The sequence below is a fragment of the Triticum urartu genome, chromosome 3A (assembly GCF_056163025.1).
Source record: "Triticum urartu cultivar PI428250 chromosome 3A, HENAU_Tu73, whole genome shotgun sequence".
NCBI classification, from domain to species: Eukaryota; Viridiplantae; Streptophyta; class Magnoliopsida; order Poales; family Poaceae; genus Triticum; species Triticum urartu.
This window is the reverse complement of record NC_141875.1, coordinates 736,355,976-736,383,576: the sequence shown is the minus strand read 5'-3', so window position 1 is coordinate 736,383,576 and position 27,601 is coordinate 736,355,976. Positions and strand designations below refer to the sequence as shown.

Below are 27,601 nucleotides of genomic sequence, written 5' to 3'. Positions count from 1 at the left end.
TCAACTGATATATAGAAACCATCAAATGGAAGCAAACATCTGCAGCTCTCTGACATCTATTGTCATATTCAGATCACATTGAGAGGGAGGTCACATACCAACAACTTTTTTAAAAGGGAACAAGCACCATTATTTTAGAACGGGATTGTTAAATCTCAGTCAACTGGGACTTAACCAAGTCTAAGCCAATTCTATATTTGTGAGATCATATGTGAAGATCCATGAAAAAAATATTTCTAGTTTTGCCTTTCTTCTTTTTATATGTTTTCTCACTTAACTTTTTTTTTCGAAAAGGGGGGACTCCCCGGCCTCTGCATCAGAATGATGCATACGACCACATTTATTAGAAAGTAATAAAGTTCAACAAAGTCTTCAAGTCTGCGAACAAAAAGCTGGGCTAGCTCACACAGAGCATCAACGCCAAAACAGAAGAAAATAACAAGCCACAACCGGCTGGCAAAAGAACATATAGGTAAACTAATCGCCTATCCTATTACATGACCGCCATCCAAACCGGTTGAATATATCCCGCGCTACCATCTCCCACTGGACAGATCCAGTAACCAAACGCTCCCTGGCCACCGTCGGAGTGAGTGAGGACCACATACAGATCAGCGCAGTAGTCCGGAATAAAACCTGCAAAAAATGAATAGTTGTTGTTCTGTTAAATGCCAAATCATTTCTGCAGTTCCAAATTGCCCATAACAACGCACAAACTCCTACACGAATGTGTCTAGCTGTTTCGGGCTCTATCCCAGCAAGCCACGTCCCAAATAACGTGTTGACCGAAGTCGGAGGAGTAATGTTAAAGGCAATTTGCACCGAGCCCCACAACCCTCGTGCCAACGGGCAGTCAAAGAAGAGGTGCTTGATAGTCTCTTCCCGATCACAGAAACTACACCTAGTAGAACCTGTCCAGTTACGCTTAACTAGATTGTCCTTTGTTAAAATTACTTTTTTATGAACAAACCACATAAACACTTTAATCTTCAAAGGGACCTTAACTTTCCAAACCTCTTTGGAACTAGGAATCACACTAGAGTTAATAATATCGATATACATCGATTTAACTGTGAACTCCCCAGATCTAGTAAGCTTCCACCACAACTGACCGGGCTGAGGGGTTAACTGAACCTCCATCAGTCTACGAACCAAGTGAAGCCATGCTTCCCATCGATCACCCACAAGCACCCTCCTAAACTGAATGTTGAGTGGAATGGACTGCAAAACCATGGCAACAAGAGCCTCATGACGCTGAACAATACGATAAAGAGACGGATACTGGGTCGCCAATGGCGCGTCGCCAAGCCACGTATCTTCCCAGAATCGAGTATTGATACCATTGCCGACAATAAACCTGGTTCTGTTAAAGAAGGTAGCTTTGATTATCATAAGCCCCTTCCAGAACGGTGAATCATTTGGTCTGACAGTGACCTGGGATAGGGTCTTGGAATGCAGATATTTATTGCGTAAAATCTGCACCCATGTTGCCTCCGTCTCAAGTGACAACTTATATAGCCATTTACTAAGCAGGCATCTGTTCTTGACCTCAAGATTTTCAATACCAAGGCCCCCTGGTCCTTTGGTCGACAGATAATATCCCATTTGGCCAGCCGGTATTTTCTCTTAAGTTCATCACTCTGCCAAAAGAATCTGGATCGATAGAAATCCAGCCGTTTCCTAACCCCAACTGGGACCTCAAAGAAGGATAATAGGAACATAGGTAAACTCGTGAGCACCGAGTTAATAAGAATCAACCGGCCTCCATACGACATGAGTTTTCCTTTCCAGCAACTTAGTTTCTTCTCAAACCGATCCTCTATGCACTTCCACTCGCTGTTTGTTAGCTTACGATGGTGAATGGGAATACCTAGATACGTAAAAGGTAAAGCTCCCACTTCACAACCAAACAATTGTCTATATGCCTCTTTTCGTCTTTGGCTCTACCAAAGCAGAACAACTCGCTTTTATGGAAATTAATCTTAAGCCCCGTCAATTGTTCAAATAAGCATAACACTAACTTCATGTTTCTCGCTTTAGCCAAATCATGTTCCATGAAGAGGATAGTATCATCGGCGTATTGCAGGATGGACACACCACCATCGACCAGATGAGGCACCAAGCCACCCACCTGACCGGCTTCTTTCGCCCTCCCAATCAGGAGTGCCAACATGTCAACCACTATATTGAAAAGTATCGGGGACATCGGATCGCCTTGCCTCAGACCCTTATGCGTTTGGAAATAATGGCATATATCATCATTCACTTTGATTCCAACACTCCCTTTTTGCGTGAATGCTTCCACGTGGCGTCGCCAAGCTTCATCAAAGCCCTTCATGCGTAAGGCTTGTTGAAGGAACGGCCATTTGACTTTATCATATGCCTTCTCGAAATCCACTTTGAAAATAACTCCATCAAGTTTTTTCGTCTGGATCTCATGGAGCGTTTCATGAAGGACCACAACCCCTTCCAGGATGTTCCTGTCCGGCATGAAAGCCGTCTGAGTAGGCTGCACCACTGCATGCGCAATCTGTGTTAGCCTAATCGTCCCAACCTTGGTAAAAATTTTGAAACTCACATTCAGAAGACAGATAGGCTGAAATTGCTTGATTCTTACGGCCTCTGTTTTCTTAGGGAGCAGCGTTATTGTTCCAAAATTTAGTTGGAAAAGTTGCAAATGTCCCGAGAACAGATCATGGAACATCGGCAACAGGCCCCCTTTAATAATATGCCAGCACTTCTTATAAAACTCAGCCGGAAAGCCATCCGGACCGGGTGCCTTATTATTTTTCATCTGGGATACCGCCTCGAAAACCTCATTTTCCGAAAAAGGGGCGGTTAATATATCGTTCTCCTCAGCCGTAAGTTGAGGTACATCTTCGACTCTAGACTCATCCAGAGACACACAGTTCTCCTCTGGTGGACCAAACAATCGTTTGTAATATTCAGTAATGTAAAGCTTCAAATTTTCCTGCCCGATAATAGTACCCTCATCTTGTTCTAGCTGGAATATTCTCTTCTTCCTATGTTTGCCATTGGCAATCATGTGGAAGAATTGAGTGTTCGCGTCCCCCTGGACCACTCTTCGAACCTTGGCCCGCAGAGCCCACTTCAATTCTTCTTCACGAAGGAGTTCTTTGAGCCTCATCTCAGCATCAAGTTTGGTATGAAGCTCGGTGGCAGGCAACACCATGGTTTCTGCTTTTACATCTAAAGACTGAATAAGGGCAATGAGCCGTTCCTTTTCAACCTTATAGATCCCACTGAGATGTTTAGCCCACCCACGTAGGAAACTTCTCAGATGCCTAATCTTATTCTGCCAGCGCTCAAGCGCATTCCTACCGCATGCATCCTTGGCCCACTCTCTAGCTACGAGCTCCAGGAACCCTTCTCTTTCGAACCACGCAAGCTCGAACGAGAACAAATTCTTGTTGCCCGAGTAGGTAGCCCCACCAGAGTCAAGAAAAAGAGGTGTGTGATCAGAGATCCCGCGAGAGAGAGCCTGGACTGTTACCAAGGGAAACTTTTGTTCCCATTCGACACTTGCGAGTACCCGATCCAACTTCTCAAACATTGGATTTGGCATGGCATTAGCCCAAGTGAACTTCCTACCTGAAAGCTCAATCTCTCTCAGATCCAAGCTTTCAGTGATAGTGTTGAACATGAACGACCATCTCCCGTCAAAATTATCATTGTTCTTCTCATCTCGTCTCCTAATAATGTTAAAGTCTCCCCCAACGAGAATGGGGAGCTGCTCAGAACCACAAACTCTAACTAGGTCGGCCAAGAAATCCCGTTTGAATTCTGCCTGCGCGGCACCATACACCGCCACCAGAGCCCAATCAAAACTGTCAACCTTGGACCGCGCCCTGAACTTCACCGCAAAATCTCCTATGACCACACTTCGAACTTCGAGAGAATCGCATCGAACACCAAGTAAGATCCCTCCCGATCTCCCTCTCGGTGGCAGACAATGCCAGTCAAACTCAATACCCCCCAAAAGAGTGTTGAGAAATTGTGGTGAAAAATTCGATCTACCCGTTTCCGACAACGCAATTAAATCGAGTCGATGTTCGATGGATGCATCTGCAAGAAACCTTATTTTAGCCAAGTCCTTAAGACCTCTGCTATTCCAAAAGATTCCTCTCATATCTCGTCATGGAATTTTTTAGCCGTGCGGATCCTAGCACTCCTACGCACTGCGGATGTTGGGTAAATCTTGCGCTTCCATTTGCGCTTAGGGCTGGTCCTCGCGCCTGCCAGGTCCTCTCTCCCCGTTTCAGGGGGTCTAGCAACTTCCATCTCGACACTCTCATCCTCCTCCTCCGGCTCTGGGAGGGGAGGCGCGAGATCGGCACAAAAATCATCAAGCACCCGGACTCCCAAAGCATCAATCTCGGAATCATTCATGGGTTTGACGGCAGCTAAGTTTCGAATCATATCTAAAGCCCTCTCGGCTTCTAGATCGAGCAAATCATTGATGGAATTAGAAATTTCAGCCTTGTTACTACCTAGTGAAATTCCTAGTTGGTTTGCATTATCAACAATCTCATCGTTCGAAAAATGCAAGATGGAATTAGAAGTATTAACTGACATACCCGTAGTGACCTGAACGTCACGAAGCTTGGCCGCCCTCACGGCGCACCGCTGCTGCATGTCGTCCACCTCCGGACGGCCCTGAAGACGACAGCTCAACCGTCGGCCCTCAGCCGCCTGGTCCGGAATCCCGCCGAACCGGATAACCTCCTCCCGAGTGAAGTTGCCAGGGGACTGACCTCCTGTCATCCCCCGAACACTCAACCGGTCTCCACGACCGGGTGAGGGCGCCGATTCATCTGATGGGAAACAAGGGTCACCTGCCCCCGCTCCCCATCCACCCAAGACTGTAGGCCAGGAGTGGTCGCCGGTGCCATCTGCGGGGAGGTCCCCCAAGGCGCGGAAGATGGAGAGGACCCCGAGGCCACCCGCCCCAAGCCCCCTCCAAAGACTGGGCCTGCGTCCTGCAACATTGGCCCAGCGATAGGAGAGGAGGGCGCCGAGGCCACCTGCCCCGCCCCCCTCCCGACGGTGATCCCTCACTCACGGTAGCACCGACCAGAGCACAAGGAGAAGGGGGCGCCGAGGCCACCTGCCTCGACCCCCTCCCGAAGGTGACCCCTCCGTGACGGTAGCACACACCGGAACGAGAGGAGAAGGGGGCGCCGAGGCCACCTGCCTCGACCACCCTGCACAGCTCGGAGCCACCACCTGCAGGTCTGTCGTCTTACCAAAAACCGAGGGGGGCGAGAACACTATCTCCAAACCCTCCTCCTTGCAAGAGCCCTCCACACCCGGACCCTCAAAGTCCAACGCGGGTAAAGAGTGCTCAAAATCCGCCAAAGACTCCACCCGCTCGCTCCAAAGCCTCGGAGGTGCAGTAGCAGGCTCAATAGATCCAAATCTCAGAGTGGTCGACGGCAGTGAAGAAGGCGGCGCCGTCCCACCTCCGGTCGTCTGAGCAACTGACCCCGGTCCCTCGGACATCTCTCGTCCAGGATCAGCGGTCGGAGTCACCTTAACCCCCGCACCCTCATCATCCTCGTGCATATCAACATGAGTGGCAGCAGGTGCCTCAGCAAACAGGCTGTCATCCTCAAACTCAATCTGAAGGTTGTAAACCTGCCCTTGATACGCCCACTTAACCACATCAGGCACAAACTCGATGTCCAAAATACCGACCAGTAAGCGAGCAACCCCATCAGCTCTAGTAAATGCCATATCCACTCTCTCAGGCTTTCCGACCATGATGCCTAAACTAGCAACGAACCTAGCATCTTGCAAAGGTTTGGAAGGAGCTCCCGAAAAACATAACCAAGCCTGGGTAAGAGGTTTACCCCGAGGCTCAATCAACTTCCACTCGTGAAACTCAAGGATGCCCTCAGTACCTGGCACTTTGCACATCCCGAAACTCAACAACCTCTATAAATCCTCCACTGACGGGAACTCAACCCGGAACAAGTTTGCCTCTAGACTGACAAGCTCCCAGTGGAAGTCCCCTCTGGCCAGCTCCCGGACCCGCTGCACAATCTGGGACTCAGAGACTTCTCCTTTAGTCACTTTAACAACCCCAGTTGTCATACTCCGAACCTCATCAGGAACCTCCCTCTCGGTCGGAGACTCAAAAAACGTGAGCTCAGCACAGTATACTCCATACATCATAAGAGTCGCTATCTGCTCCCTCAAAAGCGGACAAATCCCTGACTCATGGGCAGGCTTGCCACACGTATCGATTAAAACGGCCACACACTCAGCAATAAAATGGCCCTTATCGCCACAGCGGTAACATAACATTCTTTCTTTCTTGCGCGCATACCTGGCCACCCTGTCCAGCTCAGTCCTGTCAGAACCCTCCACCGACATAGACCCAGTCTCACCATTAGCAGGAACCACCACGTCAGCCAGTGCCGTCACCACCTCCATAGCCCGGCAAGACAACCCAGGCTCCTTAGTAGCCTTGCCAACAGCTGTCTGGTCCACAACAACATGATGCTGCCGTGGGCGATATCGGCCACCCTGGCCACCTCGGCCACCACGGTTACCACGGAAACCACCGCGGTTACGATGAGCTGGTCCAGACGCCCCTTCGACGAAGCGGCCCGTTGGCCCCATGAAGGGCTTCTCGGCCGAGCCATCGCTCTGCCAGGCATACCCTTGATACGTCTCCAACGTATCTATAATTTTTGATTGCTCCATGCTACTTTATCTACTGTTTTGGACTATATTGGGCTTTATTTTCCACTTTTATATTATTTTTGGGACTAACCTATTAACCGGAGGCCCAGCCCAGAATTGTTGTTTTTTGCCTATTTCAGTATTTCGAGGAAACAGAATATCAAACGGAGTCCAAACGGAATGAAACCTTCGGGAACGTGATCTTCTCACCGAACGTTGATCCCGGAGCCAAAAACCTAATTCCACCGCCGCAACTTCCTGTATCCACGAGATCCCATCTTGGGGCCTGTTCCGAAGCTCTGCCAGAGGGGGCAATCCTTCTCCGGTGGCCATCTTCATCATCCCGATGCTCTCCGTGACGAGGAGGGAGTAGTTCTCCCTCGGGGCTGAGGGTATGTACCAGTAGCTATGTGTTTGATCTCTCTCTCTCTCTCTCTCGTGTTCTTGAGATGATACGATCTTGATGTATCGCGAGCTTTGCTATTATAGTTGGATCTTATGTTTCTCCTCCCCCTCTTCTCTCTTGTAATAAATTGAGTTTCCCCTTTGGAGTTATCTCATCGGATTGAGTCTTCAAAGATTTGAGAACACTTGATGTATGTCTTGCCGTGGATATCTGTGGTGACAATGGGATATCACGTGATTCACTTGATGTATGTTTTGGTGACCAACTTGCGGGTTCCGCCCATAAACCTATGCATAGGGGTTGGCACACGTTTTCATCGTGATTCTCCGGTAGGAACTTTGGGGCACTCTTTGAGGTCCTTTGTGTTGGTTGAATAGATGAATCTGAGATTGTGTGATGCATATCGTATAATCATGCCCACGGATACTTGAGGTGACATTGGAGTATCTAGGTGACATTAGGGTTTTGGTTGATTTGTGTCTTAAGGTGTTATTCTAGTACGAACTCTAGGGCTGTTTGTGACAATTATAGGAATAGCCCAACGGATTGATTGGAAAGAATAACTTTGAGGTGGTTTCGTACCCTACCATAATCTCTTCGTTTGTTCTCCGCTATTAGTGACTTTGGAGTGACTCTTTGTTGCATGTTGAGGGATAGTTATGTGATCCAATTATGATATTATTGTTGAGAGGACTTGCACTAGCGAAAGTATGAACCCTAGGCCTTGTTTCAACGCATTGCAATACCGTTTACGCTCACTTTTATCATTAGTTATCTTGCTGTTTTTATATTTTTCAGATTACAAATACCTTTATGTACCATCCATATACCACTTGTATCACCATCTCTTCGCCGAACTAGTGCACCTATAGAATTTACCATTGTATTGGGTGTGTTGGGGACACAAGAGACTCTTTGTTTTTTGGTTGTAGGGTTGCTTGAGAGAGACCATCTTCATCCTACGCCTCCTACGGATTGATAAACCTTAGGTCATCCACTTGAGGGAAATTTGCTACTGTCCTACAAACCTCTGCACTTGGAGGCCCAACAACGTCTACAAGAAGAAGTTTGTGTAGTAGACATCAAGCTCTTTTCTGGCGCCGTTGCCGGGGAGGTGAGTGCTTGAAGGTATATCTTTAGATCTTGTAATCGAGTCTTTTAGTTTCTTGTTTTATCACTAGTTTAGTTTATAAAAGAAAACTACATAAAAAATGGAATTGAGTTTGTCTCATACGCTTCACCTTTTTAATATCTTTCGTGAGTATGATGGAAAGGATAATTGTGCTCAAGTGCTAGAAGAAGAAATCTATAAAATGTTTGGCACTAAATATTTGAATGATGAGCATGATTGCAATGTTGTTAGTATGAATTCCTTGAATATCCATGATGCTAATGATATGCAAAGCCACAAGCTTGGTGAAGCTATTTTTGATGAAGATGATATTTTTTGTCCCCCAAGTTTTGATGAGCAAATTTATTATGATGAAAGCATGCCTCCTATCTATGATGATTATTGTGATGACACGTATGCTTTAAAGAATAATGATAACCATGAAACTTGTCATCTTGATCTTAATTTTCAATCACATGATAGTTATTTTGTTGAGTTTGCTCCCACTATCATTCTTGAGAAGAATTTTGCTTATGTGGAGAGTAATAATTTTTCTATGCTTGTAGATCATGAAAAGAATGCTTTAGGTGCTGGTTATATTGTTGAATTCATTCATGATGCTACTGAAAATTATTATGAAGGAGGAATATATGCTTGTAGGAATTGCAATAATATCAAGTTTACTCTCTATGTGCTTAAAGTTTCGAAGTTATGCTTGTTTTGCCCTCCTATGCTAGTTGATTATTGTTCACATAAGTTGTTTTCTCACAAAATCCCTATGCATAGGAAGTGGGTTACACTTAAATGTGCTAGTCATATTCTTCATGATGCTCTCTTTATGTTTCAATTCTTATCTTTTATGTGAGCATCATTGAAATCATCATGCCTAGCTAGGGGCGTTAAACGATAGCGCTTGTTGGGAGACAACCCAATTTTATTTTGTTTTTCTTGTTTTTGGTTCTGTTTAGGAATAAATAATCCATCTAGATTCTGTTTAGATGTGGTTTTATCTTTTAATTAGTGTTTGTGCCAAGTTAAACCTATTAGATCTTCTTGGAAGATAGTTATTTGATCTTGCTGTAATTTCCAGAATCTTTGCGCTCAGTGCCCGAATTGTCAAAAATTACCAGAACGTGATAAAATAGTGATTCCAATTGATGCTGATCAATAAACAAATTTCCCAGGTCTTCTAATTTTGGTAGAATTTTTTGGGTTCTAGAAGTTTGCGTTAGTAACAGATTACTACAGACTGTTCTGTTTTTGACAAATTCTGTTTTGCGTGTGTTGTTTGCTTATTTTGATGAATCTATGGCTAGTAAAATCGTTTATAAACCATAGAGAAGTTGGAATACAGTAGGTTTAACACCAATACAAATAAAGAACAAGTTCACTACAGTACCTTAAAGTAGTCTTTTGTTTTCTTTCTCTAACGGAGCTCACGAGATTTCTATTGAGTTTTGTGTTGTGAAGTTTTCAAGTTTTGGGTGAATTCTTTTGATGGATTATGGAACAAGGAGTGGCAAGAGCCTAAGCTTGGGGATGCCCATGGCACCCCCAAGATAATCCAAGGACACCAAAAAGTCAAAGCTTGGGGATGCCCCGGAAGGCATCCCCTCTTTCGTCCACTTCCATCGGTAATTTACTTGGAGCTATATTTTTATTCACCACATGATATGTGTTTTGCTTGGAGCGTCTTGTATTATTTGTGTCTTTGCTTGTTAGTCTACCACAATCATCCTTGCTGTACACACCTTTTGAGAGAGCCATGTATGAATTGAAATTTGTTACAATACTCTATGTGCTTCACTTATATCTTTTTGAGCATGATAATTTTGCTCTAGTGCTTCACTTAGATCTTTTAGAGCATGGTGGTGGTTTGTTTTAAAGAAACTTGATCTCTCATGCTTCACTTAGATTATTTTGAGAGTCGTTAATAGCATGGTAATTTGCTTAATGTTAATATACTTGGTGTTCAAGATATGTGAAACTTTCTTTTTAGTGGGTTGAATACTAAGATAAGTTTGATGCTTGGTAATTGTTTTGAGATATGGAGGTGATAATATCATAGTCGTGCTAGTTGAGTAGTTGTGAATTTGAGAAGTACTTGTGTTGAAGTTAGCAAGTCCCATAGCATGCACGTATGGTTAAAATTGTGTAACAAATTTGAAGCATGAAGTGTACCTGGCTTGTGCATCCTTATGAGTGGCGGTCGGGGACGAGCGATGGTCTTTTCCTACCAATCCATCCCCCTAGGAGCATGCGCATAGTACTTTATTTTTGATGACTTCTAAATTTTTGCAATAAGTATATGAGTTCTTTTGACTAATGTTGAGTCCATGGATTATACGCACTTTTACCTTTCCGCCATTTGCTAGCCTCTTCGGTACCGTGCATTGCCCTTTCTCACATTGAGAGTTGGTGCAAACTTCGCCGGTGCATCCAAACCCCGTGATATGATACGCTCTTTCACACATAAACCTCCCTATATCTTCCTCAAAACAGCCACCATACCTACCTATCATGGCATTTCCATAGCAATTCCGAGATATATTGCCATGCAACTTCCATCATCATCATCATCATGACATGCTTTATTTTTGTCATATTGCCATTGCATGATCTTGTAGTTGACATCGTATTTGTGGCAAAGCCACCATGCATTATTTTTCATACATGTCACTCTTGATTCATTGCACCATCCCGGTACACCGCCGGAGGCATTCATATAGAGTCATATCTTGTTCTAGTATCGAGTTGTAATCATTATGTTGTAATCAATAGAAGTGTGATGATCATCATTATTAGAGCATTGCCCAATCAAAAAAAAGAGAGAAATGCCAAAAGGAAAAAAAGAAAGGCCCAAAAAAGAGAGAAAATAAAAAGGGCAATGCTACTATCTCTTTTTTTCACACTTGTGCTTCAAAGTAGCACCTTGTTCTTCATGTAGTGAGTCTCATATATTGTGCTTCAAAGTAGCACCATGATTTTCATATAGTGAGTCTCATAAGTTGTCTTGTTCATACTAGTGGGAATTTTTCATTATAGAACTTGGCTTGTATATTGCAACGATGGGCTTCCTCAAAATGCCCTAGGTATTCATGAGCAAGCAAGTTGGATGCACACCCACTAGTTTTCTTTTGTTGAGCATTCTTAGCTCTAGTGCATCCGTTGCATGGCAATCCCTACTCCTTGCATTAACATCAATTGATGGGCATCTCCATAGCTCATTGATTAGCCTTGTTGATGTGAGACTTTCTCCTTTTTTGTCTTCTCCACACAATCCCCATCATCATATTTTATACCACCCATAGTGCTATGTCCATGGCTCGCGCTCATGTACTGCGTGAAGGTTGAAAAAGTTTGAGATTATTTGAGTATGAAACAATTGCTTGGCTTGTCATCGGGGGTATAGAAGTTGGGAACATCTTTGTGTGACGAAAATGAAGCATAGCCTAACTATATGATTTTGTAGGGATGAACTTCCTTTGGCCATGTTATTTTGAGATGACATAATTGTTTGATTAGTATGCTTGAAGTATTATCATTTTTTATGTCAATATGAACTTTTGTCTTGAACCTTTCGGATCTGAATATTCATACCATGATTAAGAAGATTTACATTGAAATTATGCCAAAGTATCACTCCGCATCAAAAATTCTCTTTTTATCATTTACCTACTCGAGGACGAGCAGGAATTAAGCTTGGGGATGCCTGATACGTCTCCAACGTATCTATAATTTTTTATTGCTCCATGCTACTTTATCTATTGTTTTGGACTATATTGGGCTTTATTTTCCACTTTTATATTATTTTTGGGACTAACCTATTAACCGGAGGCCCAGCCCAGAATTGATGTTTTTTGCCTATTTCAGTATTTCGAGGAAACAGAATATCAAACGGAGTCCAAACGGAATGAAACCTTCGGGAACGTGATCTTCTCACCGAACGTGATCCCGGAGCCAAAAACCTAATTCCACCGCCGCAACTTCCTGTATCCACGAGATCCCATCTTGGGGCCTGTTACGGAGCTCTGCCGGAGGGGGCAATCCTTCTCCGGTGGCCATCTTCATAATCCCGGTGCTCTCCATGACGAGGAGGGAGTAGTTCTCCCTCGGGGCTGAGGGTATGTACCAGTAGCTATGTGTTTGATCTCTCTCTCTCTCTCTCTCGTGTTCTTGAGATGATACGATCTTGATGTATCGCGAGCTTTCCTATTATAGTTGGATCTTATGTTTCCCCTCCCCCTCTTCTCTCTTTTTAATAAATTGAGTTTCCCCTTTGGAGTTATCTCATCGGATTGAGTCTTCAAAGATTTGAGAACACTTGATGTATGTCTTGCCGTGGATGTCTGTGGTGACAATGGGATATCACGTGATTCACTTGATGTATGTTTTGGTGACCAACTTGCGGGTTCCGCCCATGAACCTATGCATAGGGGTTGGCACACGTTTTTGTCGTGATTCTCCGGTAGGAACTTTGGGGCACTCTTTGAGGTCCTTTGTGTTGGTTGAATAGATGAATCTGAGATTGTGTGATGCATATCGTATAATCATGCCCACGGATACTTGAGGTAACATTGGAGTATCTTGGTGACATTAGGGTTTTGGTTGATTTGTGTCTTAAGGTGTTATTCTAGTACGAATTCTAGGGCTTTTTGTGACAATTATAGGAATAGCCCAACGGATTGATTGGAAAGAATAACTTTGAGGTGGTTTCGTACCCTACCATAATCTCTTCGTTTGTTCTCCGCTATTAGTGACTTTGGAGTGACTCTTTGTTGCATGTTGAGGGATAGTTATGTGATCCAATTATGATATTATTGTTGAGAGGACTTGCACTAGCGAAAGTATGAACCATAGGCCTTGTTTCAACGCATTGCAATACCGTTTACGCTCACTTTTATCATTAGTTATCTTGCTGTTTTTATATTTTCAGATTACAAATACCTTTATCTACCATCCATATACCACTTGTATCACCATCTCTTCGCCGAACTAGTGCACCTATACAATTTACCATTGTATTGGGTGTGTTGGGGACACAAGAGACTCTTTGTTATTTGGTTGTAGGGTTGCTTGAGAGAGACCATCTTCATCCTACGCCTCCTACGGATTGATAAACCTTAGGTCATCCACTTGAGGGAAATTTGCTACTGTCCTACAAACCTCTGCACTTGGAGGCCCAACAACGTCTACAAGAAGAAGGTTTTGTAGTAGACATCAACCCTCGACCACCACCCGTGGACGAGGATCCCCGGTGCAGACCCTCTCCATACATGTTATGCCCATCATCACCCCACTGACCACGAGGCACTGATGAACCTCCCCCACTAGCCGAAACCTGCGGCAACTGGGCCTGCTTCAACACCGGTGCCGCCGAGTTCTGCGTCTGCCTTGCCACGAAATGTGGCGGTCTGGCCCCGGACTGAAACGCCACCGGTCGTAGCTGGCCACTAGAGGCTGGAGGCGGCGGCCTTGGAGTCGGGACGCCCCGGCCCGCGACGGCAGCAGTGCTCGGAACCGGCGGGCGGGGGCCACCCCTTCCCGCAGCAGGCAACGGCACAGTCGCCGGCGTGGGGGTCCGCGCACCCACAAAGCAAGACCCGCGGCCGCCTGCGGTCGACCCGAGTGCGCCTCCTGGTGGCGGCGGCCTAGGGCCATTGGTGTCCGGCGCCGCCCGGCCGATCCCAGCAGCCGAGGGGACAACACCACGGCCAGCCCCGAGCGGCCCTCCAGCGCCACTGCGCCCCGTTCTTGGTGGCACAACACCGCCGCCGCGGCCACCTCCTGCCGGCAGCACTGGCCCTCCACGACCCACTCCACCCGAGGCGCCATTCATGCCAGGGGGCACCCCTCGACCGGCCATGACGCGGAGGGAGGGGATGCGCCTAGCACGCCCCGCACCCCGATCAGCAAAGCTTGGCCGGCGCAGACCACCAGAAATCCTAGAACGCTCGAAGCGAAACCTCCCAGGAGGAACGTCGATCGTGCATGGGGGTGTAGATGGGATCATCGAACGTGGCTGGTTACACTGGGCCTCATACCCGGTTAACACAAGCCCAACATCGCATGGGCCCGGTTCACTCAGAACCGGCCCACCCCCCTGGCCATCCGAGATCGCAGCCCAGGAGCGCATTCAAACGCGCCTCCCGCATGCGAGCGATCCCGACCGGCCGCTCCGCCGGCGACGGCGCCACAGCCGCCGTCGGCCGCCGGGAATCGGCAACAGAACGGACCGATCTCTTCTTCCTCTTAACTTGAGTCCACGAATCCGGCCGAATCAAATCAAAAAGGGTGAGATTTGGAAGACTAACCTTTGGAAGGGGTCCCTTCCAAGGCCTGACAGCCGTCGCCGCCGTTCGCCGGTGCACGACGCGCCTCACCATCTCCTTCTTCTCGCCCGCGTGCACCCCAATCCGCGCCGGATCGTCCACCGGCAAAATCCTGTCCACCGTTGAGGCCACCTCATACTCATCATAGCGTGAATTGAAAAACTCACAAAAAAGATCAGATGGAGTTGGCGTTGGCGGAGATGATGCCGGATCCTCCCCGTCCTCGTCCGCCTCGTCGTCTTCAGATCCGGCAAGCGCCCAAAACCGGCCACCAGCCCTCGGTCGAGCCACCGCCCCCAAGGGCCGAGACCCGGCGCTCGCCGCGCGGCGACCCGCGGAGTCGCCCGCCGAGTCGCCCCCCCTATCGCCCGACATCCCTTGTGTCGCAGGCTTCGCCGGGCACTCCTCCTTCGCTTCGGGCTCATCCACGAGCGTCACCTCATCAGCCAATACCCAAAAGCGCCCCCCGAACCGCGGCTTCGAGGGCTTTGGATCCTCCGTGAGATCGATCAAGTCAATGTGATAAAGTATCTCCGGTTCCTCCTGCACACGCGAATGAACGGTAACATCAAAAATATCAATGAGCAACCGCGTACCTTCGTTAATCTTCTCATCAGCTTTTAGGTAATCCCCTCCGAGAATGTCACCATCCAGACCACGCACCACGGTCCACCTCGATGGGTAGTACGTGTAGAGAACTCCCTCCGATCTACGCCCGACAGCCCGGGCATGTTGGAAGAAAATTTTCCATTTGGCCGGATAAAGAAACCCCCCGATCTCCGCCGCAGTCTGCGGAGCCGGCGATCCGCCGGCCTCTGGTGACCGCCCCGACAGCGGCGACTCCTCCCGAGCAGGCCGCGGCGGCGCCGTTCGCCCCGCCGACGGCGGATCAGGTGGGGGCGGTAGCAGCGGAAGGATCGCCGCCCCGTCGCCCATGTCCGAGTGAGTTTTGTCACTTAACTGAGACTTAGACTAAGATCAAGCCACACCCTTTTTATAAACATATTACAAACACAGATGCTCATGTTACAAAACTCACCCCTATAAACATACACACACATCCTACACCTATGAGCATTTACAAAAGATTAAGCCAGCAAATCTTGAGATTGACAAAGTCACCCACCAACACCCTAAATCAAGGGCAAAGTGTTTTGATGTGAATCATGTTATTACTTCTTGGAGTAGTAACTAGAACCTGATGAATTGGAGCAATGGTGGGCTGGGGTATGAGCCACGTGCACTTTTCCTCGTCCCATCCTTGGGGTAGCCACTCGATGAACTCTGTCATGTTGTCGATGAGGTTGTACTTAAACACACCACACCACTCATGGGGCTGGCGGTGGCCCAGGTCATCGCAGTACAAGAAGTAGGCGAACCCGCCGCTCACGCCAAACCGCGACGCGTCCATGGTGAAACTGTTGGGCCACCCCAGGAAAAACAAGCGATCGTTCAAGCTCTTGCCATCCTTCCTCGCCCACTGTAGCTTCTTCGACCCCTCGGTAACCTCCTCAAGCACATGCATGGACATCCACAGTGCGCGAACCAGGCGGCAGACACCCTTTCCATCGCCGTCCTGGTACGGATAGTCCATCTTGATGTGCACCGATGCCCAGAGAAGCTCGCCGCGAGACTCGAGCACATAGGTGTACTCGCAGAAATAGCCGTCACACTTGCGCGGTGTACAGAGTGGCGTGGGGACCAGCACATCATCCTTGTTCGTTGCTGCTGTGGATGGTGTCATCACCACGAGCCAGAGGTTGTTGTACATTGTCACAATGATCTTGCCGGCATGATACATGGCATAGAACTCGCCATGGCAGGGCGTTTCCAAAGTCCTCTGGACAAACGTCCACTCATCGTTGCCGGGATGCAGGAGCGACGCGCTGAACTCGGTCGTGTAGAGGTCGCTACTGCTGCATTTGCTGTATTTGCTGTATAGAAGTAGGGTACCGTCATTGTGGATGATGCCACTAGGGTTCTTCCCCAACCGGTCGATGTGTGGGGAGAGAGGCGGGTTAGCGAAGGCCCCTCCGGCGACAGGTTCGTGAAGAGTCGGGCTCAGGGGAGAAACCGTGAAATAGCGGATGTTGGTGCTGTCGGCGCTTGTCACCCCGTTCATCATGGTGGCAGATATTGGCGGCGGCACGCGGTAGCTTCGGCCGAAGAAGACGGATCTAAGCTTGAGAGACTCATCACCAGGCTTGCTTGGCGCGAGGAGCCATGGCAGGAACTGATAATCAGTCGTTGTCGGCTCGTGTGAGCTGCGCCATGGCTTGCAGACCGCGTGGAAACGGACGAAGTCGGCCGGGTCGTGCAGGCGGCAAGAGATCTCGCGGAGCAATTCTGGCGGGAGGCCCATTGGCGACGACGTCCCGTGCATGACGGCAGGTTCGTCTCGTTGAGAGAGATTAACCACGCGAAGTGCACGATGAAGGTGGAGTACTTTCCGTACGTGCACGACGAAGCAAGAGATGGTGGGACTGGGATACGTACGTAGACACCACGGCGACACGCTTGATTTAATCCATTGATATACTAGTGTGCCTCGTTATGTTTATTGCGTTGACTGATTGACCTCACTGGATTTATTACAGGGGCAAAGCAGGGCAAATATAAAACTAGACGGCGATTAATTTGTCTACTACTCGGATAGGACACAATACGTGATGGAACCGAGCACAAGACGTGCTTAATTCTAGGGAAGCATATAAGTCGGCCAGCCGAACTGGTATCGGTCGTCTGTGTGAGAGATATACATATATTAGGTAGTCTAGACTAGAATTTGTAATTTGTCTCCTATCTTATCTTCAGACATGGCGTCTTGTCCTTCAAGTCTTGTACTCATTATATACTCGCCCTCGAGACTCAATAATACATCCATCATATTCCGCAACAATCCGTCTCTCTCCCTTCTAATATGGTATCAGGCTTACCTCCATGACCGCCGCCAGGGGCCGTGTTGCCCGTACCTAGGGTCCGTCCGCCGGTCGTGTTGGCCAGTTGTCCTAGAGAGTCTTTTTCCCGAGCTCTTGATCTAGGTTTCTTTTTGGTTTTCCAATCTAAGCTTGATCGGTTTGCGTCGCCCGTCGCCGCTGTCGAGCCCCGTCGCGCGTCTCTACTCCAACACCGGCACGACCGGCATGCCTCTCCTCCGACCCTACGGGCACACGCGCCGAGGCGGCCCGTCAGGGCCAGCCGGCGTCCGCGCGTCGGGCCGTCGCCGCCCTGCTCCGACAATATATGCCACCATCTCTCTTCTATCTATATATACAAGAAGTAATTTTTCATCCGCGTGCGCGGTGCGTGTGCGACTTGGACTTGGGGCATGGGCGAGAGGCCATGCTTTCGTTCCATGCGATGAGTTTGGGCATGCCCGTGTGCATGGGTGGTCTGCTTCTTCTCCTTAATTTTGTTGTTGCAGGATCGGAGGAGCATAGACAAAGGGGTTTCAGTTTATTGATCTATCCTGCTAATAGCTAGGTAGAGCCTCCTTTCAAGCGTGAGCCGACCCAGGCGTCGCCGGACCAGCAGCCCTAGCACCTCTTGGAGGAGGAGTAGGTCACACACGAACCCAACCCAGTCCAATTCTGGTCTGAAGAGGCCAGTTTTGTCATTGATTCACATATATAGATGGGTACAGTATAGTATAGGTGGCGTTGGTGCAGTCGCGGTTGAAGAGGGCGGACGAGAAGCTCGCGCATCCATTGGTTCGTTTGGTGTTCGTCAGATTCCAATCGGGTGTTTGGTTTGGTTTGGGTCGGACGTCTTTTTTCTTTCTCTTTCTCTTTCTCTTTTTGATTCGATTTGATTGATGATGAGATGCTTTGCTGTTCGGAGGTTCGCGATCGAGTGCGGACAAAAACGAGCTACCGGGCCGGCTGATACGCAACAAACCAGAAAGAAATCCTTCCTTGTTTCCTTTCCATACGCGCGCGTCTGATCTGCCGCCGGATCTGCACCGAAGGTCCTCTCCATGAACGTCTACTCGATGTTGCCAGGGCACCCAAGGGCGGCCCTGAACTTGGTCGCGTCCCTGACCGACCCTACACAAGAGATGCCATGGAGAAGATTTGCACCATCGTCGTACGTCATGCCGCGGGGGCTCTGCTCTTTCCTGCGCTGCCAGGTGAAGGGAGGCGGATGACGCCGTTCGGAACCGTCAGTCACGCCATGAGCTGCAGATGGCATAGAGGAGGATGAGATCGTCCGCATCGTGCAGGTGGCCAGCAAGGCATGGAGCAGGTCCGGCGCAAGGTCAGCCCAGCGAGACGTATCCGAGGTCGCTTTGTCAGCAGCCGGCGGGATCGATCACGAAGGAATCGATGTGTTTGCGCGGTGGTCTTCCAGATTAGCAACTTTAGTCGACCATTCAGCGTGATGGGATTGATGTGTTCTGGCCATGTATACTAGTACATAATTAAACGCGGCTAGAGAGACCAGGTTTTGCCATGAGATTCAGGCAATGGTTCTATCGGCGGATTGCTCTTGCATTACCTTTAGCTACCTGTGCTCCTGGATTCTGCCGGAACACTACCGGAATCCTTCGGGCGATTCGGATTCCATCTTCAGGCATCAATCTTGTTTTCAATTCCCCTCGCCGTGCATTGGGAAGGATCTGAAGCGGGCGTTCACAAGTACAGCCTCTACTCTGGACTGTTGTTACTCTCCAACCATGAAGCGACGCTGTCAAGGAAAATTTAGGAGGTCTTGCTCCCATCTATTTGGGGATGAATTGCTGCTCTGTTAATCCTTTTGCTTGCCTGCGTGCAGCATTTTCTGTGGTGTTTGGTCGAAGATTAGTCTAGCTGAGCACATCTTTGTAGATCTTTTCTTTCGATAAAGGGTGATTTTATTAACTCAAAATGTAGCATCAAATGGATACAAAGCATTATGAGCAACACCCGATCTCTGCATAATTAAGATACACACAGCCAAACACCAAAAGCCCGACAACCATAAAAAAACAAAAACCGACAAATCGGCAATACTAGAGTCATATAGATCGACACTGTGCCGATGTCGAAAGGTGAGATGGACCGATCCGGGGGTTATGCTGCCACCCATGTTGGGTAAAAAACCCCGTAGCCACCTGCTCCAACCGCGTACACACCGCCTTGAACAGCGGTTGGACCTCCGCTCGTTGTAGCATAGACCACATACGAAGCGAGTCCGTACAATGGAAAATAGCCTGCAAAGGAGAAGCATTTTTGTCATTAAAAACAAAATCATTTCTACATAGCCAAAGCGACCATAGTAAGGCATACGCTCCCATCCTTAATAGTGTTTTGAACCTATTTGAAATACCGTCCAACCAATGACCAAAAATATTGGTAACACTTGTGGGTGGATATAAACTTGATGCTATTTGGATGACTGACCAGATAGAACGTGCAAAGTTGCATTGGAAAAAGAGGTGTCTGATTGTCTCATCATGAGTACAAAAAGAACACTTCTTACTCCCTTCCAATTGCGCTGTGCGAGGTTGTCTTTGATTAGAACAACTCCCCTACGAAGATATCACATGAAGAGTTTAACTTTTAGTGGTATCTTCGACCTCCAAATTTTCTTATTATTACTCCCGGTACCTCAGAATGCGTGAGCGCACAATACATAGAGTCTACGGTGAAAGACCATGATGTAGTAAGGTTCCAGCGAAACACATCCCGGCCTTCTGTCAGGCTAATCGCATCCAGACGGGACAAAAGATTATGCCATGACATAATTCAGGGGCCAGTCAAATCCCGCCTGAACGAAATATTCGGGGGGGGGGGGGGGATGAACTGAGCACCTGCGCAATAATATTATTTTTATCGCGAGCAATGTTGTACAAGGCTGGATATTGTTCTCGGAGAGTGGCACCGCGTAGCCAGATGTCTTCCCAAAAACAAATCTCCGACCCGTCCTTTATCGCGAAAGGTCCAAAGCGAAAGAGATGTTTCTTTGCCGCAATTAGGCCAGCCCAAAAGTGCGAGTCGCCAGGTTTCCAATATGCCTTGAGACACCGCCTTGTGGCCTAGATACTTATTGCGCAGTATAGTTTGCCAAACACCATCCTCAGTAAGAAGTTAGAACAAACATTTACTAAGGAAAGCCTCATTCTTGACCTGCAGGTCATGATCGCCGTTTGAGATGACCGAACAACATGGTCAGCTATCGAGTGTAACCTATTCGTAGCTACTTTGGTGAAAATTTTGAAGCTGACATTAAGTAGGCATATGGGTCTATATTGTTGGGTCCGTTCAGCCTCCTTAATCTTCGGCAACAAAACAATCTTGCCAAAATTCAGCCTGAATAGGTCAAGTCGATTGGCATGAAGACAATTGAACAACTTCAAAAGGTCAGACTTGATGATATCCCAGAAATTCTGATAGAATTCTGCGGGGAAGCCATCTGGTCTTGGAGCTTTGTAGATCCTAGATTTTAGTTTTTTCTGTTTTCAAGTCTCGAAAGACTCGACAGCCTTAGGCTGAGACCTTTGTATCAAGCTGGTTTCGTTTTTCTATGAGAAATGGAGCCGGGGAGGTTGCCTCCCTGTTCATCTAAAAAAATGTATCCTCAATCTTAATTAGAATGATATGCCTACTGAAAGTTTTAAATGCTTGACAGAAGTCATGTCAAAAACATTGCTTATTTCCGACATAAAAGGAGTACTACCGAGCTAGGTTGAACTACCACTCCAAAAAATACAGCTGGATCTGCAAGGCACGATGGTCTAGGAGCAGCAACACATACAACATGCGGAATAATTATATATTTGCTTTATAACATGCAAAATGAAAATTCAGATTTCTAGATATATCTACGCTGACGCCGGTGCCGACGCTGTCGTGGCTGCCCTTCCTTCACCAAGCTAACCTCAAGACGGCATCCACCTAAAACCAGTTCACTCAGAGCAGCAAGGGCATCTTCCTCATGGGCATGTGTCATTTGTATAGCTACATTCCCAATGCCCTGTGACGCACCAGTTTTCTTATAGCAGATCACCTCGGCACTGGACACTTTGCCGTGCTGGCTGAAGAAGAGTCGTAGCTGAGTGCTCTTCACTGTGAGAGGCAGTCCGCGCACCAGTAACCTAAAACTTGGCACATGATGTCTCTCGATGTGAAGTGTGTGTGTTGGGCGACTAGAAATTGTTGGAGCTATCTTTGGCTGCTGTTCCAGTGACCACTCGCTGATTTCCTGGCGGTGCAAAATCAACTCTATGTTTTTTTTGAAAAGGGGTGATTCCCCGGCCTCTGCATCAGAAAGATGCATACGGCCCTCTTATTAACCAAATAAAGTAGTGTCAACATGGTTCCAAAGGTCTCCACAAATAATAAAAAAGCACAGACAGCTCACACAGAGCCAAAAAGGGGCTAGAAACACCAACTAGCCGAGAAAAGACGCCACAACCGGCTGGCTAAAAAGTAGATAGGGAATCTAAATGCCTATCCTATTACATGACCGCCATCCAAACCGGTTGAAAATATTCCGAGCTACCATCTCCCAGCAGAAAGACCCAGTAACCAAATGCTCCCTGGCCTCCGTATGGGTGAGTAGCGACCACGAAGGGATCAGTGCCGTAGTTCGGAATATGACCTGCGAAAAGTGTATACATGATATTCTGTTAAAAACCAAATCATTTCTGCAAGTCCAGATAGTCCATAGCAAAGCACAAACTGCAACCCGAATATGTCTCGCTAAGTTAGGCTCAATCCCATTAAGTCATGTCCCAAATAACGCATAAACATAATTCGGTGGATTGATGCTAAAAGCAATGTGGACCGTCTGCCAAAGTACCTTGGCTAACGGGCAATCAAAAAAGAGATGTTTGATAGTCTCATCCCGATCACAGAAACTACACCTAGTAGGTCCTGTCCAATTACGCTTTATGAGGTTGTCCTTAGTCAAAATAACTTGTTTATGGACAAACCACATAAACACTTTTATTTTCAAAGGAACTTTGACATCCCAAACATGCTTGGACGTAGGAATGGAGTTTGAATTAATAACATCAATATACATTGATTTAACCGTAAATACTCCAGATTTAGTCAGTTTCCAGCGTAATTTATCGGGTTGTTGTGAAAGCTGGACTTCCATCAGTCTCCTAACTAGATGGAGCCATTCTTCCCAACGATTGCCCGCTAGCGTTCGTCGGAACTGAATATTAAGGGGGATCGATTGAAAGACCGATGCAACGAACACCTCACGTCGTTGAGCAATACGGTATAAAGACGGATATTGGATGGCCAAGGGTGTCTCGCCAAGCCAAGTATCCTCCCAGAAACGTGTACTCGTGCCGTTTCCAATAACAAACTTCGTCCTATTAAACAACGACTGTTTGACTTTCATCAAGCCTTTCCAGAAAGGCGAATCGGTCGGCCTGACAGTAACCTGGGACAAAGTTTTTGTCTGGAGGTACTTGCTGCGAAGGATTTGAGCCCACATAGCATCATTCTCCAATGAGAGCTTCCACAGCCACTTGCTAAGAAGGCATTTATTCTTAACTTCTAGATTCTCAATACCTAGACCCCCCTGGTCTTTCGGTCTACAGATGATGTCCCATTTAGCAAGCCGATATTTTCTTTTAAGCTCATCACCCTGCCAAAAGAAACGCGATCGATAGAAGTCCAGTCTCTTCCTAACACCAACTGGGACCTCAAAGAACGATAGGAGAAACATTGGCATACTCGTGAGCACCGAGTTAATCAGGATTAATCGGCCTCCGTATGACATGAGCTTACCCTTTCAAGAACTCATTTTTTTCTCAAACCGATCCTCGATGCACTTCCACTCTCTGTTAGTCAGCCTACGATGGTGGATTGGAATCCCCAGGTAAGAGAAGGGTAACTCTCCCAACTCACACCCAAACAATTGCCTATAAGCCTTCTGTTCATCTTTGGCCCTACCAAAGCAGAACAGCTCGCTCTTATGAAAATTAATCTTTAACCCGGTCAATTGTTCAAATAGGCATAACACCAGCTTCATATTTCTCGCCTTGGCCAAGTCATGCTCCATAAAGATGATTGTATCATCAGCGTACTGAAGGATGGATACACCTCCATCAATTAGATGAGGTACCAATCCACCTACTTGACCATTTTCCTTAGCCCTTCCTATCAAAATTGCTAACATATCCACCACAATGTTAAACAAGATAGGGGACATCGGATCTCCTTGTCTTAGGCCTTTATGTGTCTGGAAGTAATGACCTATGTCATCATTAACTTTAATTCCCACACTACCTTTTTGCGTAAATGATTCAACCTGTCGGCGCCAGGCTTCATCAAAACCTTTCATACGCAATGACTGTTGGAGGAATGGCCATTTGACCTTATCGTACGCTTTCTTGAAATCCACCTTAAAAATTACTCCATCTAATTTTTTGGAATGGATTTCATGGAGTGTTTCATGCAGGACGACCACCCCTTCAAGGATATTTCTGTCCGGCATGAAAGCAGTTTGAGACTGTTGCACCACAGAATGCGCAATCTGTGTGAGTCTGTTTGTCCCGACCTTGTGAAAATTTTGAAACTAACATTGAGGAGACAGATCGGCCTGAATTGCTCAATTCTCACCGCATCCGTCTTCTTGGGAAGCAGTGTGATAGTCCCGAAATTCAAGTGAAATAATTGAAGCTGGCCACAGAACAGATCATGGAACATAGGTAGTAAATCCCCCTTAATAATGTGCCAGCACTTTTTATAGAACTCTGCCGGGAATCCATCCGGTCCGGGAGCCTTATTGTTTTTCATCTGTGCAATAGCATCAAACACCTCCTTCTTCGAGAACGGGGCAACCAGAATATCATTATCGGCAGCCGATAGCTGAGGCACATCCTCAGTCCTGGACTCATCGAGGGACACACAATTATTCTCCGGAGGTCCAAACAACTGCTTATAATAGTCGGTAATATATGTTTTTAGGTTGTCCTGGCCTAAAATAGTACCCTCGTCTTGCTCAAGCTGAAAGATACGCTTCTTTCTGTGCTTGCCATTGGCTATCAAATGGAAGAACTGAGTATTCGCGTCCCCTTGGACCACTTTGCGGACTTTAGCACGCAAAGCCCACTTCAATTCTTCTTCGCGGAGCAGTTCTTTCAACCTCTTCTCCGCCTCATTTTTAGCCTGAAGCAGTTGACGTTAAGATAGTGGATTCGGCCTGTATGTCCAGGGCCTGTATAAGAGCAAGGAGTCTATCCTTTTCCATCTTATACACACCACTGAGGTGCTTAGCCCAGCCCCGTAAGAAACTCCTTAAATGCCTAATCTTATTCTGCCAACGCTCTAACGCAGTCTTGCCTCCAACACCTCTATCCCATTCCCTGGCCATCAAGTCCAAAAACCCCTCACGTTCAAACCATGACATCTCGAAGGAGAAGGTGTTCTTGTTACCCACATGGTTCGGCTCACCTGAGTCCACGAACAATGGGGTATGATCAGATATTCCCCTTGAAAGAGCTTGCACCGTCACCAGAGGGAACTTTTGTTCCAAAATCAACTCTATGTTAGAACATTTACGGTTTTATAAGCTTGATGTGATGATAATTTTTGTTATTGAAAAACGAATTTGAGTAGGCTTATGAAGAGTTTAGGTTAAACTCTTGTACGGTGTATTAGCTTGATGCAAACATTAGATCACTAACTATATAGGATTTTATTATGAGAAAAATAGAACTTGAAAAATTTGAGCTGTTTTTGTTGGTGTATAGGTACCTGAGGAGGATTAATGTCGGACGCAGGGTTGAACCATGTGCATATCTTCTCGTCCCAACATTGAGGCAGCCGCTGTACTAGCTCGGTCTTGCCATCAATGAGGTTGCACCTGAACACGCCACGCTTCCCGAATGTAAAGGTTCTATTATTTTGATAGACAAAGTAGGCACACCCGCCTTGGCCGTTGGGCACCCGCGACGCCTCCACAACGAAGCTATGGCGCGCACCCAGGAACAACACATGGTCGGCTAGACTATGTCCGTCCCTCCTCAACCATGTCATCTTCTCCGGTGCCTGCAATGTTGACAATGCCGGCTCATGGAGTGCCTGCACTGAAACCGTGACATCTAGAAGGTCTGGCCCCGGCTGATACCTGTAATATTCCCCGGTCTGAATCGACACCCATAGAATTTCGCCACGGGACTTAAAGACGTAGTTGTACGCGTAGGTGGATTCACCGAAAAACGCTTCCAGCATGCAGCAACACCCTCTCGTCCCTGACAAGCACGTCACTTGTGACATCGGTGTTTGGTGTGACGACGTGGCATGTACCAGCCTCCATGATGACCAGGATCTTGCCGCCTTGGTATGCGACACACGTCAAATCATGTTCGGATGACCAGGTGGGGCACTCGAGGGTCCTCTCGACTATCGTCCACTCTGCGTCTCCGGGGCGAAGTAGAGCCACCCTGAAACTGGCCGTGGGCCTAATCCCAACCATGTTGCTGATGTAGGAGATGCTGTAGAGAAGGGTTGTGCCGTCGTCGTTGATAATGACGTACGGATTGATCGTCTTCCCCCACAGGCCGAGTTCGCGCGGGAGCGGAGGCAGGTGTGCAGTGGCTCTGGTGAGAGGGTCATGGAGGCTAGGGCGGAGGCTATCAATGGTCAGGCAGCAGCGGGCGGTGCCGCCGGTGCTGATTCCCCACATCCCCCAGGGCTCGGACAGCAGCGGCTGCGAGCGGTAGTTTGACCCGGAGAGGACGCATCTCAACTCGAGGCGCGTCGAGTCTTCCTTCACCGCTGCGAGGAGCCATGGCAGGAATTGGACCGTCGTCGTCGCCGTTGGGTACCACGAGGCACGCCATGATTTGCAAACGGCGTGGAAGTGGACGAAGTCGGTGACATCGTGCAGTCGGCGTGAGATCTCGCTGGCTAGATCCGGCGGTAGGTCAAGCCACCGTCTTCTCTCCATGGCGGCGTGGAAACCAGATCGATGGAGTGCACGTTAGTTGCGGAATCAGCCGGTTTTATATGCCTAAGTTCTTTCGCGTACTGTCACAAAAAAAAAGCTCTTTCACGTACGTACTCCACCCGGCTCTAGTTGCCACGTAGTACTGTATATATACCATCTTTTTTACAGCCTACAACTGACGTACAAATTAACTTTTTTATTGTTGATGATTGTTGGTTTTATGATAGCTAACAAGTCTTGCCGGCTGGTTACATACACATTTTCTTGTGCTAAACATTGTATGAGATATCATAAATTTAAATTATATAGTTAAGTGATTATTTTTTTTGAGCATCAGTACAGACACAAGCGCTCATATACACGTGCATACACTCACCCCTATGAACGCACACACGCACACCCTACCCCTATGAAGCTATTAGATCAAGGATGACCATTAGATTAAGATTTGTGGGTCTAATCGTATTGTGTTTATGATCCGTGCGGTGTTATGGGGCTAATTGTGGGATGCACTTAAGAAAGTTCTTATTTGATTGTTTAATAGTAGTAGAGAAAAAAGATCTTATACTATTAGTTTAGACGAGGAGTACTTGAAAACTCCAAAATGCAACAGGATTCCATTGCAAGATCTCTAGTTTCTGCTCTATGCACAAAACAACAATTTGCGATCTACAAATCCTCTTAATTTCTCAACTGATATATACAAACCATCAAATGGAAGCAAACATCTGCAGCTCTCCGACATCGATTGTCATATTCGGATCACATTGAGAGGTAGGTCACATACCAACAACTTTTTTTTAAAAGGGAACAAGCACCTTTATTTTAGAACGGGATTGCTAAATCCCAGTCGACTGGGACTTAACCAAGTCTCAGTCAATTCTATATTTGTGAGATCTTATGTGGAGATCCGTAAAAAAAATATCTTAAATTTTGCCTTTCTTCTTTTTATATGTTTTGTCACTTGACTAAGACTTGGACTGAGATCTAGCCACACCCTTTTTATAAACATATTACAAACACAGATGCTCATATTACAAAACTCACCCTTATAAACATACACACAGATCCTACACATGTGAGCACTTACAAAATACTGAGCCAGCAAATCTTGAGATTGACAAGGTCACCCACCAACACCCTAAA

At 47.2% G+C, this 27,601-nt stretch overlaps 2 protein-coding genes across 2 annotated transcripts; both read right to left on the bottom strand.

The window, feature by feature from the left end:
• Positions 1 to 477: 477 nt before the first annotated feature.
• LOC147982457 (uncharacterized) lies at positions 478 to 15,496 on the bottom strand. The gene is made up of 2 exons (XM_087516308.1): positions 14,543 to 15,496; positions 478 to 636 (listed from the first exon to the last, which is right to left on the bottom strand). The coding sequence occupies exons 1-2, from the start codon at positions 15,494 to 15,496 to the stop codon at positions 478 to 480; spliced, it is 1,113 nt and encodes a 370-aa protein (XP_087372434.1).
• A 202-nt stretch (positions 15,497 to 15,698) lies between these two features.
• Positions 15,699 to 16,943, bottom strand: LOC125547380 (uncharacterized). The gene has a single exon (XM_087516307.1). It carries the CDS (start codon positions 16,941 to 16,943, stop codon positions 15,699 to 15,701), a length of 1,245 nt encoding a protein of 414 aa, XP_087372433.1.
• Positions 16,944 to 27,601: the final 10,658 nt, after the last annotated feature.

What these genes read in the sequence shown, in the direction of transcription:
- LOC125547380 (XM_087516307.1), bottom strand. Translation starts at nt 16,943, where the DNA reads ATGCACGGGACGTCGTCGCCAATGGGCCTCCCGCCAGAATTGCTCCGC.
- LOC147982457 (XM_087516308.1), bottom strand. Translation starts at nt 15,496, where the DNA reads ATGGGCGACGGGGCGGCGATCCTTCCGCTGCTACCGCCCCCACCTGAT. An exon ending in GGAAGGGACCCCTTCCAAAG is followed by an intron (nt 637 to 14,542) that starts GTTAGTCTTCCA and finishes CATTTTTTGCAG; the next exon opens with GTTTTATTCCGGACTACTGC.